Below are 20041 nucleotides of genomic sequence, written 5' to 3' on the forward strand. Positions count from 1 at the left end.
CACAAGTTGTCTTTCGATATATTTTTCACGTAATTTTAGTAAATATATTAAAAGGCTTGCAATGTAAAAATAGTTTTGTGATGTTTCTCAATCACGCTAATTGTTTTAAATCTTCTGTGAAACATAAAAAAAATATTTTTTCAAAATTAGCTTTTAAACAATTTCGTATACGGACAAATTTCAGAATATTGTTTAACCACTATAAACTATTCCCCTGTTTGAGTTGATTTGTAGTCTTGAAAAAATACTAGAGGTTAAACAGCCACTAAACTGATTGGTTGGTTACATGCAAGTACGTTTCTGATAATTACAACGTAATGAATTTTATTCTCACTGATCAAAGTTAAGCTGTTTTTTTTTCAATAAATTCAGATCAATAAAATCTTCTAATTTTCCGAGTAATTTTTCTCATTTGTCCTAGATCAATAAAATTTTCTCATTTAACAAGTAATTTTTAAATTTTTTGTGATATTTCATAATTGCACTAAATTTTTTATAAATTTCCTTAAAACATGAAAAAAAAACGTTTCAATTTTAACACTCAAAGAGTTTCTCATATAGGCGAATTTCAGATAATTTTTTACCACTACACACTATTTACATGTTTGAGTAGAGTTGCAGTCTTCAGAAACCAGTACCAGAGGTAAAAATACCACCATTCCTTGAACTGATTTGTTGCTTGTACGAAAGTATGTTTTTGATAATTACCACGTATTGTATTTTATTCTCATTGATTACAAATAAAGAGCGAGAAATATATTTTACTCAATAAAATCTTCTAATTTTTCTAAGAAAATATAAAAAAGAGAATGAAGTTTGCATTCTTTTGAGTTTTTGTGTTAATTTATTGTTTAATGGTCTGAATTAATATCTTTAAATCTTCTTTAAAGCTCTTAAAAATATATTTCAAATTTGTATTTCTAGTGGTTCTGAAAATTAACAAAGATGGGATAGTGTTTTAACTCTTTTGAATTGAGAATAAGTTTTCAAAAATTATTATTTAAGCTTAAAATGCTACCAATGATTAAACTGTTTGGTTTGTTACACGCGAATCTACATTAGATTTCTCACTAGTTATTTTCAAACGATCGATATTCAAATAATCATCCAATTTTATTCATATTGGCTGTAATCTTATACATTAATCGTTTAGATTATATTATTAGATTTTTTTTATATAATTATGCAATGAAAGAAATTAAATGTGTTATGAAATGACATATATTTCAAGTTGCTTCAAAATAATTTTCGTTGCCTTATATACTAAAAAAGAATCAGGAAATTGAAATGGTCCTCAAAATCCATTGAATGAAACCTTGCAAAAACAAATATAAGAAAATTAATTTTTTTCGACATTAACGGAACTTCTGGTACATTTTAATCAAAATTATTATTAAATATACTTTTTATAAACAGCTTTGATTTTAAAACATTAAAGTTTTTAACATTTAAAATATTTTCCACCGCCAAAATGCAAATGTCTCATCTCTTCATAGTAATGTGAGGAATCAGATATTCAAAATAATGCTAAAGCCATAGAAAAAGAACCAAAATAATTTTTATTTCCTTTTGTAGTCCATTTAGAAATAGTCTATTAAATATATTTATTTTTTTATTAAATAGCATTTAATAGTTTTCTGAATAGTTAAATAGTTTTCAGAAATATGCGCATAGAAATCGTTAATTTTAGTAGGAATCTTTGGGATAAAATGTTTCAAACTTTATTATTACAAATACCGATCCAAAATATCAAGTACAGAATTATTTAAACACATACAATTGTATACACAATTTTACGTAGGGCCTCTATCGTGTCAGCAAACAATGGCTTTAATACACATCTATGTCATGTATGCAGGGAAGTAATGGTGACTATTCGGAGTTAACCGTCCATTGGGAGGGACAACAACAATTGCTGAAATTAGCAAATGTTATTATAAAAGATACTAACTGATACAGACGTCACTTGAAATGGAATGCAGGAGAATATTCTTAGGGATCTAAAACTTTATACGGAAAAATATTTACGTTAAAATTGTGCTTTTATAAATATTTTCGTGTAATAAAAATGTAATACTGTACAAAATGTAATGTTTATCGAGGCTTTTAGAATTGAAGATGTAATTTTATATTACTTAAAATCAAGTAAAATATGTTTTAAATCAAAAATAATAAGTTATCATGAAATGTTTCAAAAGTTCTTTACAAATGTATTTACTATGTAAAACAATAAATTTGAGATAATTAAATCTACTCTAACTAGCAAGAAAAATAAATTTATAATTTAATTACTATTTAGTTGAGAAAAATGTGTGTTAATTTATTAAGAAGAACAATTCTTAAAATTAATTATTTTAATGATATTGAAATGAGCGACGAAGATGTGCTACGAACAAAAGATAGTTCGCATTAAAATAATTAGGAAGTTTTGCATTAGAGAAAATTTAATTTTCTTTAATACAAAATTTTCTTAAAGAGTTTAGTTGTTTGACAAATTTAAAAAAAATATTGCTTCCATGAAATGTTTCAAGAGTTGAAATTAACAAATTTGTTTATTATGTAAAAAAATTAATTAAAGACAGTTTTGCAAGATATAGTCATAAAAAAAAATTTATAATTTATCCATTAATTAGTTAATATAAACGTATGATATTTAACTTATTTAGAAAAACAATTCTTGAAATAGTAACTTTATTTAAATGAGATAACAAGTGATGAAAATGTGCAACGACATTTGATAATATTTGAAGAAAGATAACTTGTATTTTTTTAATATTTTAATGACATTGATAGAAGTTAATAAAGAGTGTAACCTTGATCCCCCAACAGCGTGATCTATCGTTCTCATACGTTTCGGTATCAAAGAAACGATATCGATATTGATATATATCGATAGATTTTATTGATAGCATTGTATCAATAGATATCATTGTATCGATAAATTTTATTGATAGCATTAAAATGTTATACTTATAATGTTAATAATAACAGTCTAATTATTTCCGAAATTTCAAATTCCAGCATTACTCGTTCAGAAATTGTTTCGACATTTTACAAAAACAAAATGTTGAAGTTAATTCGTTTTGAGAAAAAAGAAGAAAAAAACCAGCAATTCCAGATGCTAGTGATAAAGAATTTCTTTTCAAAATTGCGGTCTGTGGATGGATGGTGTGTTAAAGCGTCCTCTTGTAAAACGGGCTGTGACGCATGTGTTTAGAAGGCGAACTCTTGACCATAGATGGCGTCACTAAAAACAAAAAGAAGCGCACCTCTCTGCCTTGAAATAGGTTTGCTGGTATTGACAAGTGGTATAAGACAACAGCAGCAATTATGAAGAAAATGAGGATCTGTTACAGTTTGGTTAAGCCATCTCAAACAACGCGTTTAAAGTTTAGTTAACAGTTGAGAAAAATATTGAAGCTCGTGGTGTTGTCGGTAAAAATTTGATTGTCGGCAGAAGATTGCGCTAAGTGTATTAGGTCTCGAAACATATGAAAGAACGAGGACCTTTCAGTATTCATCTGAACATACTGAAAATAAACAGGAATTCTTTAAAAATTGTCGAAAATGTATTGCTTGATTTCAGCTTAAAGCAAATTTACAAATATTTCTAATAAACTAATGTGTTTTTTCAACTGTCTTATGTATCATAAATACTTTAGCATTAAATACAAAAGGATTAAGTTTTTTTCTTCATATTTTAAATTTATTAATTTTTATGTTCATATCTTTGTTATTACTTTCATACGATTTCAACTCATATCTTAATATTTTAAGTCTACCCACATTCGTCATTTTCCTATAGTTATTTTCCTCAAATAATGGTCCCTTGAGAAAAGATTGATCAATTTACTATTGTTTTCCGGTGGATATTCACAAAGATCGATATTCATTTCATTATTTCTTTAAATTCAACAATTTTTACGTCTGCCGTGAATGCATATAAACTATTTATTCATTTTTATAAATATTATGAATACTTAAATAAATAAATACAGCTAACATAAACATATAGGTAAAATTGGTATGTGGCATTACACTTATATTTGGTCAAAACTCTTTACTTTTTACAAAATAGTAATTATTGCCCTTAAAATTTAATAACGTAAGAAAATGTTTATTATATATTTAAATAAATAAATACAACTAAAATAAAGACAAAGATAAAATTAATATGTAGCATTCCATTTATATTCCGTCGAAGATCCTCACTTATTACGCAATATTAATAATTGTCCATAGAATTAAATGACGTAATAAAATATTTAATATTACATATTTCAAGAAATGAATGCAGCTAACATAGATATATAGATGGAATCGGTATGTAACATTTCATTTTTGTTTCGTCAAAAGCCCTGATTCATTATATAGTATTAATTTTTGTGCATAGAATTTAAAAGCGTAAACAAATGTTTAATATTACATAGTTAAATAAAAAAAATGCAGAAACATATGCATAGCATAACCATATAGATGAAATCATATGTTACATTCCATTTACGTTTTACCAAAAGAAACACTTATTACATAATTTTAACTATTGTTCATGAAATTTTAATAACTTAATCAAAATGTTATTTTTTGCAGTTCCTCCTGGAGAGCCAGCAATCTTAGATGAAGAAGGTGTCCAGGTTAAAGGAATGATTGGTCCGTATAATGAAGGAGATTCCTTGCTCATAATATGTGAATCCATAGGGGGTAAGTGTAAATAAATTAAATGTCAAACTACTTGCCAAACGCGTCAATTAAATTTTCTATTGACGAAATCTTGCATGATATCGATTCTTTGACATTGCCTTCAAGAATAGTTAGTTTCAATTTTATGGTATTGTTTAGATTTTTTACTTATTCTACTCAAGTAGGAGTTCAAAAATACATATCCCGTCATTTTGTATATTTTGCAATATTTTACTAGCGTTTTGTATTTTAATTGGCTTATCTTTAGTTAAGAAAACTATCTTTTAGATTGGTGCAGCTTGTATATGAAGAGGTATATGTTTCTTTAATTATAGTTGAAATATCGATAATGTTAAAAAAAAGAATTTTTTCTTTGAAAAAAAATAATTAGTAAAAATTAATATGAAACCAAACGCTATAAGCGAAAAAGAAGTATCACTTAAATAATGTTAAAAAATTATTTTGCTTTGCTCGTAATTTCATTGAAGATTTTTTTCTAGCGGAATTTTATTTAGTAAACTAGTTAATGAGTTATGATATTTCTGAATAACAACAATTTTAAACAGAAATAATTTTATGTAATATAATTATTTGATATTTTTTTAATAACTTAAGAAAATTATTTACAAAATTCTATCAACAGTTTAGAATGTAGAACAAACGAACAACCTTAAATAAATTATTACTTCCTTTTTGTTTAAATAAAAAAATAAGAATAAATGCGTCAAAACCTAGACTTTTTCTCTTTCTTTTTTTAAAAAAAGAAATTTTGCAAATCCTCATGGTATATATAATAGTGTGTCTTATTTATTATTTTTTTCACCATTCTCAAAATATTCTATTTATATCGTAATTCCTAATTAATTCCATAGTTACAAAATTAATGAACTTATATAATATTAACTCTAATTAAGAAAGTTTTTTTAAACCAATTAAGTTGTTTAACTAAAAAACAAATTAATTTATACAGTAACTACTACAAATACTTTACTACTTTCGTTTTTGTTTTCCTTCACTGAGTGGGGTATTTTTTTAAGTCAGTTTTTCATTTTAATAGATAATTAGGTTTTTAATTTTATAACAAATATTTTATTTTTCAGAGATAAAGATCGTTAGATGTTTAATTGAGAGTTCAATTTTTTTCAAAATTTAAAACATGTACATAATTTTCAATATTTGTATGAAACGATTATCTATTGCTGAACTTCGTTAAGGTATTGATTATATTTCTAACTCTTTCATTAAATTTTTATCAAATAAAAACTGGGATATACGTATTAAAGGCAGAAATACAGTGGTATGGTAGCAGCCCCAACCTTAATGATTGTAAATTGGGGCATTAAAAGCACCTCAAATATCACAAACGGCAACTAAATTCTTAAAAACAAACGGCAGTTATCTTTGTTCAAGACTTACATTGTTTCTCATTTACAATCTCGTGCAAAAATTAAATTAATTTCATTTAGCCATATACCATATTGGATTTTTCTCGTTTCGAAGATATTAATTCGCACGGAAAAAGAAAAATGCACACACTTTCTTCAGTTACCCCACTTTTTTAAAACTTTGTGGAAACCTGCTTTGTTACTTACACGTCTTTCTACCTTTCTAGATTTTTTATTTCAAATTTTGTTTTCAATATCTTTTACTACCTTTACACATGCTTCCTCTTTATTCACCTTTCCTACTTCTATCAGTTCTATTTTTCTTACCATTCATTAATTAAATGAAATAATGCCTTGAAAAACTTCCAATGGGCTTAGTCTTGCCTCTTTACTTTTAATAAAAATATACATAAATACACAAGTGGGCGACCTTTGTGCTAAAATAAAGTTATTCAAAATTGTTCTTCAATTTTTGATTTAGATTTTTATGAGTCTTATAATATTTTTAAAAATTCCAAACTGTTGGTCAATGACCTATCCAGCGTTCTTTATCTTTCTCCAGTTTGGAAATCTAAGATTAAACCTAACTAACCCCCCCTTTTCTTGTTCCTTGCTTCCCATTCATCGTCATCCCTTCACCCTTCCCTCCTATTGGCTGTTGCTCTAACGTCACCTTTCTCTATATATTTTACCCTATTTTCTCTCATTTCTTTCGGTTGCACTGATGAAGGTTGCCCTTTGAGCATCTGAAACAGCTGTCTGCATTTAATAATATTTTTTGTGCTCTTTAACGTTGTTTACCTTAGTTTGAAAAATATACATAATTTAAGTTTTTTGTGTAATAATAATTATTATTTATTGTTGAATTTTGTGAGTATAATATGCATTATTTGCAGGCTCATTGTGAATAGAGTTAAGTGAAACGAGTATGGAAATTTGAACCAAATTCACTTCAAATTATTTGCTTTTAAATTTTAGCTCAATGATATCGTTAAGACTGACATAAATATATTTCATCACGATATAAAACGTTCAAATCCTCGTTGAATTTTAAAGACAAACGGCAGTTATCTTTTATTCAAGGCTTCCGTAGTTTCTCAGTTACGATCTTCTGCGAAAATTAAATGAATTTTACTTCCCCGTGTACTTTATTGGCTTTTTCTCATTTCGCTGATTCACTCGCACGGAAAATGAAAAATACACACACTTTCACATCTTCGGTTACCCCGCTTTTCGTAACTTTGTGAAAACCTGCTTCGTTACTTACACATCTTTCTCCCTTTCTAGATTTTTTCTTTTATTTTGTTTTCACTATCTCTTACTGCCTTTACACATACTTTCGCTTTACCCATCTTACCCACTTCTATTCATTCTATTTTCATTATCTAAGGATACTCCTTTAGAACATTTTCCACTTGGTTTCTCCTGGTTCTAACGCTGCGACAAGAAACCTTCTGTGGAAAGTTTGGGAAACAGGGATGCTGAGGTAATTGTTTGGGCGAGAAATGTAAAAGTTAGAGTGGTCGTTTCGAAATCTTTAACGTTAGTTTCGAATTTCGAGTAAAGTAGACCACCCGGTGAGGTAAAAGGAGAAAAAAAATGGCTGGGATTAGTGTGATGGGAGACGACTAAATCTGAGAGTTAGTTGGAAGTCGCTGTAAATCTGCGATTCTAGAACTATTTTCTGAATAAATCGGAATCGTAATTGCTTTTGTAAATTTGAGAAGTGAAGCAGAAAATTGATGTTTTATTATATTACTTTGGGAAGCAATAAAAGATACCATAATTTTGGAATTACGCTTTGTGGATGTTTTGTGTTTTTATTTTTGAGACTTTTGCTTTTAAAGTTTTGCCTTTTAAATGGTATTCAAGCAAAAAGCTTTAGTAAAATTTTGTAGATGAATACTTGTGAGATTTTCTTAATTTATTTTATTACACATGCTTCTATCAAAATTTACATGATGTTGATAAGTGTCTTAATGAGCAACATCACTAGAGAAGAAAAAAGAACATAATTATAAGAGAATTCTACATTCCATTTAAACTATCAACTAAGTATTCCGCATTCGTTACTTAAACGTTTATACCCTCTTTTTTCTTAAAAATTTAGCCTCAAATACGATGTAATTTAATGTCTTTGTTCGGTCCAGATACCTAATGGCGGAAAATAAAAATAAAAAATAACTGAATCAATATTGATAGAAAAAAATGAAGCTATATGTGCAAAAAAAAAATAAAATAAAAAAAAATTAAATTTATTCCACGAATTTTGATTGAATTATAAAATTTGTTTTATTTTGAATTTGTATAAGTACTTTTGTGCACAATACATGGATTGGAACCTGTTCAAGTTGACCACTTGTGTTAAATAGCTTTTGTGGTCAACTTAGCATTGTAATAAACATTTGTTTTTTTCTAACTTTTTATTTTTTACATAACTTATAGTTATTTTATTTATATTGAGTTGAAAATACAATTCATTTTAAAATTCACTTAGTTTTAAGTTGAGACTAATTATCAAAATAGATATTAATTTACTAGTTAGTTTGTATTAGAAATTGCAAAATTAAAAATAATAAATTATAAAATAAAATTATTTTGTTTACTTACAGACTCGATATTTATTATATTGATTTACTTAAAATATCAGTTTTCAGGAAGTGCTAATCATCAACTATTGGTGGTTTATATTACTTTTAAAATTTTTTTATTATGCTTTCAAAACAAATGCGCTGCCTCTTACAAAGCAAACAAAAAGCTCCGAAAATTTCTCTTAATGATCAACTTCACAAGCTATTTTGGTTAGATTTATAATTCTATATCACCAATTCAGAGAAGTTCCGCTAAATAACATAATTGTATAAAAATAATCCTTTTTTTTTGCCAATTCTTAGAGAGCTAAAAATAGTGTTCTATCACACTATTAGAGACGTTTAATTTATTTCAGCTGTTAAAGTATAAGATAGAAAAGTAGTCAAGTTACCCAGCTTTCACTTTCTTTTATTATAAGGAATACATTTGGTCTTTGATAATGGAGGTCTAATTACAAGGGTTGTCACATTACAAGGGTGATCACTTTACAACTTTCACTCTAATTTTATCCCACTCATCCTAAACAACTTATTTTTCATCATTCTAAGTACTAAAAGGGAATGAATTTCTTGACTGAAATTGATTTTCCGGAAACTAAACAAATCGACAACTGAGAATTTCAGTCTACTTCAGGGAATTTCTCAAAGAATTCACAAAAACTCATTTGTATGTCGACTGGTTTTTTCGTGTTTTCATACATTTTAAAATAAACCTACATTGTAGTCGAATTTCTCTGAGTCATATAAACAAAACTTAATATATTGTTTTTTTGCATTTTAGATAGTCTAAAATTTAATTTAAATTGTATAATCTGTTTAACACGTTGACTGCTGCCTCGCGTTTACAGTGCAATCTCCTTCAGGCCACGAGTACCGCTGTACGAAGCGTATTCTGCTAATTGCCCCACCGATATTTTAATAATGCGAGGCTCTCTGGTGGTCACAAGAATAATATCTCGTTCCGTTTGTTTCTATGGTATCATGTCTGTCTATTTGTGTCGTGTCCGTTGCTTCGCATCAACTTTACACGGTCAGTTTGAATCACGTTCAGTTGCCGAGTAAAGAAGAGTATAACTTTAAGTTTTTACCCTTATTCGTTGAAATTTCGAAAAGAAAAATAGAGAACTTAGCTCTTAGTGCATCAAATAGCAATGAACAAGAAATCTTTTACGAGGCTCACAATAATTGCTTAATAAATCAGTTTTGTATTACTTTATTACAATTCAATAGTTGTGTTACTTCCAGTGAAATATCTTTTCAAATAAATGCGAATATCCTTCGCAAGTAGTCAAATAAGCGTCACCCCACTACGGCCCAATCAGAAACTTTGCTATCACCCGAATATGGGTGACACGGCCCGATCAGAATTCTTGCTGTCAATATGGGTGACGCTGCAGTCAACGTTTTAAACGGCTAATTTGTTTTATGATTTCCTGAAAACTTACACGTTACCAGACTTGATACCTCCAGACAGAGAAGTGTTAGAAAGGTATTAATTATTGATTCGAATTGCTTCTCAAAACATTTACTTATTATTCTATATTTACTTAATCAAAATTTTATAATATACGATATTATTTTATTATGACCTTTTGCATAAATTATGTTTTGTTCTGAAACATTATCATTGTCACTTTTTAATAAACACTGATATCCTAAAAAATGCTAGTAAATTAAGTAAAATTGAACTGAAAAAGTGATTAAAATTATGTGTTCTAATAAAAAGAAATACCTTCGATTGTGTTTAAAAAAAATTATTTAATCTTAAATTGCTGTAGTAAAGTCAACATGAACACAACTGGACATTTTAAAATATGCTTAAGATATTTTCTAGGATTTCTGTTATAAAAATATCTTTCATTGTTAATTAATTTATTTATATTTATTTTTGAAAAAACTAACTCTGATTTTAAAAGAAGCACATAATGACATTTCGAAATTAACTGGTGTTTAAAACGGGCTATATATTAATTTTTGCTTTTTTGAAATATACCGTTACTCATAACGAATCATATAATGATTCATTAAACTTAACTATTACTGAAAACGTGCTCTGTTATGGTTTTTAGTAATTCCTTTATTGTTACAAATTTAAAGATTTTCTAGTTAAAGGAAGCTTACGTCTAGATTACTATAAGTAGTTATGCTATATTTACGATTTTACATATCGAAACAAAAAAAGGACAAAGAGACTTATTTCAAAACGAAGCTTTTAACTAGAATTTCCTTTTTTTTCTCTTCAACAATTATTTCTTTCAACAGTTAAGGATTGAATCAAATCATAGAATTCTTTGATCTGCAGCTAACAAGCAGGAAAAAATAATGAAATAGAAACAAAATGAAAAAAAAAGACTTTATTTCTGAAAGTAGACAACTTTTAATACCCATTCGAACTTTGCTAATATTTACTTTAACCAACTGCAATAAATTTTGTGGAGTTAATAAGGAAGACTGGAAACTTTTGAAACAATTTTCATTTGAACAAAAAGTTTCTTCAATAGTTTTTATTTGATAAGAATTAGTTCTTACCTCATTTTTTACAACTTTACAGTAAAACTTACGTTTTTTTCCTTAAAATCTTTCATAGCATAGAAGAGAATTTACTAAAAGCGCTATTTTTATTTCTGAAAACCTCAAATATAATAAAACTATTTCTTTAAGAATTTAACTAGTGCTTTATGTATTAACTATTATTTTATGCATATAATTATTGATTTAGGTTACAAATGTAATTCCAACTTCAATTTTAAGGATAAATTTGGAAACACATTAGAAAAATGAGATTAGTAAAATAAAATAAATCATTTTTTACAACTTCTTAGTGAAACGCCTTGAAGTCTTCCCTGAAAATCTTTCATGGCACATAGATGATAATTTACTAAAAGCTCTTTTTATTTCAAGAAACCTCAAAGAAAATATAACTATTTCTTTAAGTACTAACTTCTGTTTTATGTATTAACTATTATTTTATGTAAATAATTATTGATTCAGATTATAAATGTAATTCAAAATTCAAGTTTGAAGATAAATTCAGAAACACATTAGAAAAATGATCAGTAAAATAAAACAAAATAAAACTAATCATTTTGGTTTTAAAATAGTATCGCTGTACACCTTAAAAACATATCAACCAAATAATCCGGTAATTTATATTCAAATTAGAAACCAAAATATGAAACCTCTTCTAGATTTTCTTGAGAAAACGAAAAATTTGATTTGTCTTGTAAAACATAAATAATATTTTAAAAACTATTTATTAACTGATCATCTCTTGTACCGTCAAATGTTTTTGTGAAGAATTACCTACATGCTCCTAAATCATTTCAAAATCAACTATTAAAACTAATTATATTAACCTGCGTGTTTTAGTTTAAAGTGATTTTTTTTTTAAATATTTACTTTTTTATACAAACTTAGGTTGTTCTAATTATTGAAATTGAGATATTAAGCTATACAGGTTTATTCATAATTTCCACTGGGGTTTCGAAGCGTTATATTAAAACAACGAAGACGAATATGGCAAAAAAGAGCATATGACATTATTCCGAAAGTATTCAAGTTTTAATATAAGCAGATGCCGGTAGATGGCAGTAACATGTACTACTGAAGCCAGTTGTAGTAAAGAAAAATGGATTAAAAAAGGAATTATGAATAACCCTGTATTTTATTTAAACGAAAATCAAATAAAATATTTTTCATTTAAATGAAAAGAAATTGAAATTACAAATGAAATAAGTGCATATTACGTAGTAACAAAAATGAATTATTTTTACCGAAGCTATTTAGTTTCAATGAAGTATTATTTAAAAGCATTACGAAAACATTCGTTTTTCATGAATTTTAAAAGATTTTCTTGCTTAAAGAATTTTGTCGAATAATCTATTTATCCACAGAGGAAAAATAAATTTTGGTGATATTACAGCACTACTTAGTAAAGATATTTCTGTCAAAAGAAAAACATAATTCTGTAAATAAAACAAAAATACATGATATTTTAACCATCCATATATTAACGGTTTACCGGAAATTATGTTTTTCAAAATTATAGTTCTTGTGGTATTGCTTCGACACATTTAGTAAAAATTACATAAGTGAAAAGTAATTTTAACCGAATAAATATTTTCTAAGCCTTGTTCCAAGGTATCATGATGAAATTATTGAAATTTTATCACATATAAATATTATAAAACCATATCAATGCTTTTAACAAAATCATTACCAAAAAGAATCGGTAAAAATTACTGAGATTTTTAGTGTTCCCAGAGAAATAAAACACGTCAAAATTTACTTTATTTTCAGTTTTGACCATATTTCTTCTCGATGCCCTATTTGTTATAACCATACAGATCATTCAATGAATTGTGGGCAATAATTCTAAAGATAAGATTTAAGCAACAAATAAAGTTTTTAATTTTGGTTCATAATTGAAAATTTTTTTACACTTAAATGACATTTAGATAGAATATTCTTCTGAGTGAAATCTATTAAATTAGAAACAGAAAGAATTAAAAGACCCGTGACATATCATAATTTAAAAACTTTAATCGAAAAATAGAGTCCTTTTTAATATGGGATTGAATCAATAGAATCACAAAAAACTCGTTTTCTCAAAATTTTAAGCAGAGATTAGGATTAGGAAAATTTTGTAGGTGATTTTGTAGGTTGCTGGGATGTGATTTATAACCATCGGTGAACTTCCGAAGCAATTTTGGGCTTACAACTTCTAATTTTCAACTCCGTAGCCTTGTAATTTTGAATCCAATCCAGAAGACAAGGGTACTCCTGGATTGGGAGAAGTTTGCCTTCGTGAAGGACTGTTTGGTGGAAGAATCCCGCAATTGCGTTACATGGTGCGGAAAACCACCCGGTTCACCTCATTGGAATATAAATGCTCCAAACCCTGAGCCTCCACGACTGTTCAGACGCGATTTGAACAATGAATACAGGTTTTATTTCTGAAAATTTCAGAATAAAGGCATAACGTAAGCCAAAATGAAATATATATTTACCTTGAAGAATACATTGCTTTTATGAGTACGAAATATAAAAAATTAAAAAAATGCATATAAAAAATATCTAACGTAATATTATAATTTAAAAATGCTTATTGAAGAAAGGTATTTAATTTAGTATTAAAATATCTGAAAGCATTACAAAAACGCTCTTTTTCTCAAGAATTTAAACATACATAGTTTCTTGTCTAATCGATGCATAGGAAAATCTGTCAGATATATCAAATGCATTATCATTATCCAATAACATCTCTTTATAAATATAAAATAAAAATCTAAAGCGACTTTCAGAATAATTCTATCTATCGTCGAAATTAGTTATTAGCCATAAAGACGTTTCCATAAATTACAGCCATAAATTGTACAGATGATGATTACATTTGTGCCAAATCCAAATACGACTAATATATTTCCCGGTAATGTTTCCCGTTTGAAGATAATAACCGCCTCTTTTTCTCTCAGATTTGGCGAAGAATAATTTTAAGAAGCAAATGTAGCGTGTACACAGATAAAACAGATCGGTATAACAATAGATATGTAATTTAAGTAACAGCTAAATTAACCACCATCATTAAGATACCCAGAATGCATAGAATATGATTTTATTTGATGATTTAATTGACTTGTTTCATATCGTAATTCTTTCATTTTATAAGAATCGCCGTTATTTTGAAACACGCAATTGATTTGAGCTTATATTTCTCCTATGTAAAACTGTACATTGAATAAAAATATAAATTAATGTTTAGTTGGAGTTTTACGAAGTGCAAATTGAGCAGGTTCTTAGAATAAATGTATGAACTAACTTTACTTGCAATTTATTAGATAAATGATAGTAATTTAAAGTTTATGGTTCTAAATAAAATCCGCTATTAAATTTCTATTAGAAAAAGTGGTAGGTTCTGGATATTTATTACGATTATTTGGAAAAAACGCTCATTAGGAATATTATTTTACACAAGTCGTATTTTTATTAAAAAAATTCTTTTTAAATTGAGTTATTTTTTAACGATATCAAATTAGATACTTAAAAGCTAAATACTAAATCTTCAAATTACTAAAAATAATGAAATTACTAATATTAAAATTATAAAAGTTGCAAATATTATATTGCTAATATTATATAAATTGCTGATATTAATAAATGAAAACTAAAAAATTGGTAATAAATTAGAAAATAAGAAGAAAAAGATAAGCAGAAGAATCAATAGAAAACTAAGATTAATTATTTAAGAAAACTAGCATAAAGATAATCTAAGTAAAGTTAATATTTCATGTGATTTGAATGAGGTTAGTAGGGAAATAATTTGCATTGTTGGAAAAATAAGTGTTTTTTATTAAATAAATAAATTTTGAATATATATAAATATTACCGTTATAACTTAAATTAATATGTATCATAAATGTAAAATCTAAATTAGAAAAGTAAGATTAATAAATTTCTATTAGAAATATAATAAGAAAATAATAAATAAATTTACACTTTATATCAAGAAATGTTTTTTTAGGAAAATTTATCAAAAGAAGAAGATAATCTATTAGAATGAAATAAAATATAATATATATATATAGAAGAAATAAAATATATATATAGAAGAATAAAATAGTTACCTCGCTAAGAATTTAGAAGATGATTTATTAAATATTTATAAAAATAAGAAGCAAAGTTCAAATATTAGAGATTTTTTTTAAAGACTTGGACAGCTTTTATTTCAATCCAATTAGTTCCGTGGTTTTCAACACACCAAAATTGAAATAAAAAAAATCAACAAAAAAAATATTTCTTCAGAAGAAAACTAAGTAATTAAGGAGAAAATAAAAATGCAGTTATAACTAGATTTAAATTGAGAAATATACGTATTGTGGGGGCGGAGTTAATCGACCATACCAACCGTCATCTATCAAAAGGTACCTCGTGATAGAATCAAGTTAGCATGCTTTATATACTAGTGAATGATGTTAAACTTTTGTAGTGGTAGTTACGCCACAGTACTCCCCCACCAGAATTTTATCAGGGATATAATTCAATGAACAGATCTCACTAGTTGATGTATTTGTGAAAGACCGGGAGAGAGTCACCGGATTTTTTTGAGTGCTGAATGTGAGAGGTGTATTAACATCACAGTCGAAGTCGCTCCTGTGTTGCCATTAGCAGTCGAGAGTGTGCTGGCCGACGTTGTGTGTATGTTTGAGACGAGACTGAGAAGCAACAGCGCAGGAGGTGAATGATGCATTCACAAATAGCAAGTCAACCGTACAATGCGGACTATCCATCGAAGTAGGCGTAACCGTTAAGAGATTGCGAAGTGGGCGTTACTTACCAATGTGGGGAGAGGAGTATGCGACCATGTCAACCGTCATCTATGAAAAGGTACTCCCGTTACTTGCGTGAGCAAATCACGTCCGAAGGTCACCAATGTGGGGGGCGGAGTTATTCGGCCATGCCAACCTTCATCTATCAAAAGGTACCTCATGATAGAATCAAGTTAGCATGCTTTATATACTAGTGAATGATGTTAAACTTTTGTAGTGGTAGTTACGCCACAGTACTCCCCCACCANAATATAATATATATATAGAAGAACATATAATATATATATAGAAGAAATAAAATATATATATAGAAAGAATAAAATAGTTACCTCGCTAAGAATTTGGAAGATGATTTATTAAATATTTATAAAAATAAAAAGCAAAGTTCAAATATTAGTGATTTTTTTTAAAGACTTGGACAGTTTTTATTTCAATCCAATTAGTTCCGTGGTTTTTAACACAACAAAATTGAAATAAAAAAATCAACAAAAAAAATATTTCTTCAGAAGAAAACTAATTAATTAGGGAGAAAATAAAAATGCAGTTATAACTAGATTTAAATTGAGAAATATACGTATTTTAACTAGAAAACGGTTGGGCGCTGTGCTCATCATTATCAAATTACTAATTTTCTTAGAAGTTTATAGAAGTTTTGGGATATTTAGATAAAAAGTATGTCCTAATGACAGTATGTAGTTATATTTAGTTAAATTAAATCTCGTAATTGAGAATTTACAGTTTGAAATGAATATTTTGTGGCTTTAGAAATTTTTTATCGCAATGATTACAACCGTCTAAAAAATAATTAAGCATATTTTTGATCTTGAAAACAAATTAAGGCTTTGCAGATTCCTAATATATTTCTCGTAAATAACTGCACTGAGTCCTTAAAACTTGACACTAGCTAAAATATTTTTAATGCTTCATATTATATCTCTATATAAAAATATTTCAAAATTAAATTTCATCAAGGATTTAAAACCAATTTCTGTAAACTCTTGCTTCAAATTAAATAACTACAATAGTTGTAGCGTCTTTCGTGTTTTATGTACGGTATTTATGCTGATTCTAAATTAAAAAAAATTATTTAAAGGAAAAAAAAGCTTTGATATTATTAATTTGATACAGAAATTTAGAAAATATGTTTTTTTAAAAAATCTTTTGAAGCTATACCCAGAAAAATATCTGTTATTTTTAATTCTTACATTAGTATTTACTAATTAGTAATACTGATGAATAATTAGTAATACTGTTGAATGTAAAGAAATTGTGAGTCAATTTATTACTATTTTCCTAAATTATTTTAAAGTAGTAAAAAATATTTTTACACAGCTGAGCCTATAGATTTAAATATTATTATATACAGCTGTAATATTCCAAAGTAATTATGAATTGTGAATTGCAATGTTTGATCAATCAGTGCCGTATTTAGTTAATAAGCTGGCAGTCCACCCTCTGTTCTCAATGGTTGTAGCACTTAGAATCATTGAAATGTAAACAAGGTCATAGAATGGAGAATAGATATTTCACATAAAGGTAATGTAAAGAGTTTGTAACAAACTTAAACTTATTCATGTGCAACCCTATATTAAATATCATTTGAAATGTAGGTACAAATTTTATGTCGTAAACAAACTTCATAATTAATTGGAAAATTTTAGCTTATGCAGAAGTATTTGATTCACATAGACTATTTATATCTGAGGGCCATAGTTAACTTAATTTATAGTTGATATTAGTTAACTCATTTTTTAGACCATTGGGCATAACAAAATATTATTCAGTTACCATTTCTAATACCTTTAAATACTATATCATTTAAATTGTTATTCCTTTAGTTAAAATCTTATGCCATAATTATAAAAACATACAAGTAATGATACATTGAAAATGTATACGATTAATTTTATTTCCAATATTCTCGCAAACACGCACTTTTTGCAGAAGTTCATCTCATTGTTAGGTTGGGAATGATCTTCGTAGCATTTAAAACTTGCCGGAAAAAAAAATTAACCATAGAGCACGCATATGGGGTCAATCTGAAACTAGTTTAAACCTATAAAGTTTAGAAACCATTATAAAGTTTTTTAAGATGGAAATATATTTCAGAGAACATTAATTCGATATTGAAAATATTTTCTTATTTTGTACAATTTTTATGCCTTCAATCTGTTCAGTTTCAGCCGCTAAGATCTAACCAAACTTTTCAATGAGAGTGAGTAAACAAAATTGAATTAATCGTAACTTTATTTTCTTGAAGCTCAACAAAATATTGTCTACGCAATAATAATTTTTAAATATTATATAATTTTAAAATATAACGATTTTCAAGTAATGTTTAATTAAGTTGCTATCTTAAGTTACTGTATTATCTTTAATTAAGTTACTACTTTTGTTCGATTCATTAAAATTTTTAAAAACATTCGAATTCTTACATCAAAATTTAATTTCAAGACTTTACAGAAAAAGTTTTCCCATGAACATTCAGGGAAAACCATACCAATTATTAAAATCAAACATATTCTGGGAGACATTACGAAGGAAAACTTTTGATACCAACGTAGTCAAAAAGAATCAGTAACTAATGCATACGATGCATTCTATGATTAAAACTCTAATATCATATAAGAATCAATTGCTATAAATTATAATTCTTATTTAGATTTCAAAGCTTTACAAAACCATATCGTTGAGTTTAAAATAAAAGGAAATATGAATCTACACGAAGCACATTCAATGTAGAAAATTTGATTCAATACGAAAAAATCAAATAAACTGGAAAGAAAAGCGTAAACCTTCGAAGATTTCAGCTACGAGATATTTTTAACTTTTCGTCGTATCTGCTGCTTGGAAAACTAAGTGATACGTCTGCTCATGTTTACGAAGCAGGAAATATTGAAATATACTGATATTTATTGAATAGTTTTCAAACTCAAACAAGACACTCTATTCGACATTTTTTTAACAAGTACAGTATATGCTTACCTATGTTTTAGTTAATTTAACTATAACCAGAAATAGTTTATTCTTTATATTGGAAATCTTCTATGACTAGTAAATAGTTAGTTTGCTGAAATATTAAGTAATGAGATATGGTTAAATATTTTTTCAAAAGAGAATTGAAATATCATTGAGATTCCAGATAATAATTTCTTGAAAGTAAGATCAAATATCGAAAATAATCGTAAAATGATTTGAAAGAGACAAAATTACCTTATGGCAAGCGGAACTACATGGCAAAAACTGGAATTTGAATCAAAAGTTTTAATCCGTTTATGATTAGAGTGAAAAACAGAGAAGAACTGTTATGTGAAAAATAGCTTTAAACCGTCAAATATACGGATAGAGTCTGTAAAAAAAACGATTAAAAGAGATGAAAAAAATTATTTATCTTTAAACAGTTTCTTTCGTTTTCATTTTTTGTGTGCAGAATCTACAGTTATTTTTTACTGTATATATAATTACCGTAGCACTTTAAAGTCTTATGTACCTATGGTGTTATGTCCTAAATAATAGATCTGAATCTTGAAACCTATAGCTTTAGAACATACATAGTTCTAGAGGAGTAAAACTTTAAAATGAGGTCCCACACTTTGCATTTAAATAGTAACATTATGTAACGTGTTATGGTGGAGAAGAAAAAATATCTTGTTTGTTTGGCAATGGGAATCGTATGAAAGGTGTTTAAATAATCGCGTTCTATTATTTAAGGTAAAACCGTACATGGCAATACTTTTATTTTCGTTACTTGTAGCGAAAATAAAAAATATGTAATTTTACTTGTATTTTGTTAAATTTTAAATTTAGTACTTTTACTTGTTTTTTCGTTTGTCTTTTTTGAGAAGAGCGGAAAAGTAAAAGAATTTTTCAATAGAAAATATTACTTTTTTCAGAAATTTAATAGTTTTTCTTTTTAAAAAGTTTTTTTTCTACATTTTTAAAATCTTTTTTAACTAATAAATTAAATTTATTATATATTTTTTAACAACTAACTTGCTTTTCCAAACATTTTTAAGCTTTACGATTTCCCGAAAGAGAAAAGGTGGTTGGTGGGAAGAGA

General features: G+C 27.0%; 1 protein-coding gene across 2 annotated transcripts in view; it reads left to right on the forward strand.

Moving 5' to 3' along the window:
* The window catches only part of LOC107454903 (protein turtle), a 954328-nt gene that overhangs the window by 886740 nt on the left and 47547 nt on the right, over nucleotides 1-20041 (forward strand). For both annotated transcript variants that reach the window (XM_071184031.1, XM_043039893.2), the window contains one exon: nucleotides 4591-4701. In XM_071184031.1, the coding sequence (XP_071040132.1) occupies nucleotides 4591-4701 (111 nt within the window). The remainder of the gene's footprint in view (nucleotides 1-4590; nucleotides 4702-20041) is intronic.

Source organism: Parasteatoda tepidariorum, chromosome 8 (assembly GCF_043381705.1).
Source record: "Parasteatoda tepidariorum isolate YZ-2023 chromosome 8, CAS_Ptep_4.0, whole genome shotgun sequence".
NCBI classification, from domain to species: domain Eukaryota; kingdom Metazoa; phylum Arthropoda; class Arachnida; order Araneae; family Theridiidae; genus Parasteatoda; species Parasteatoda tepidariorum.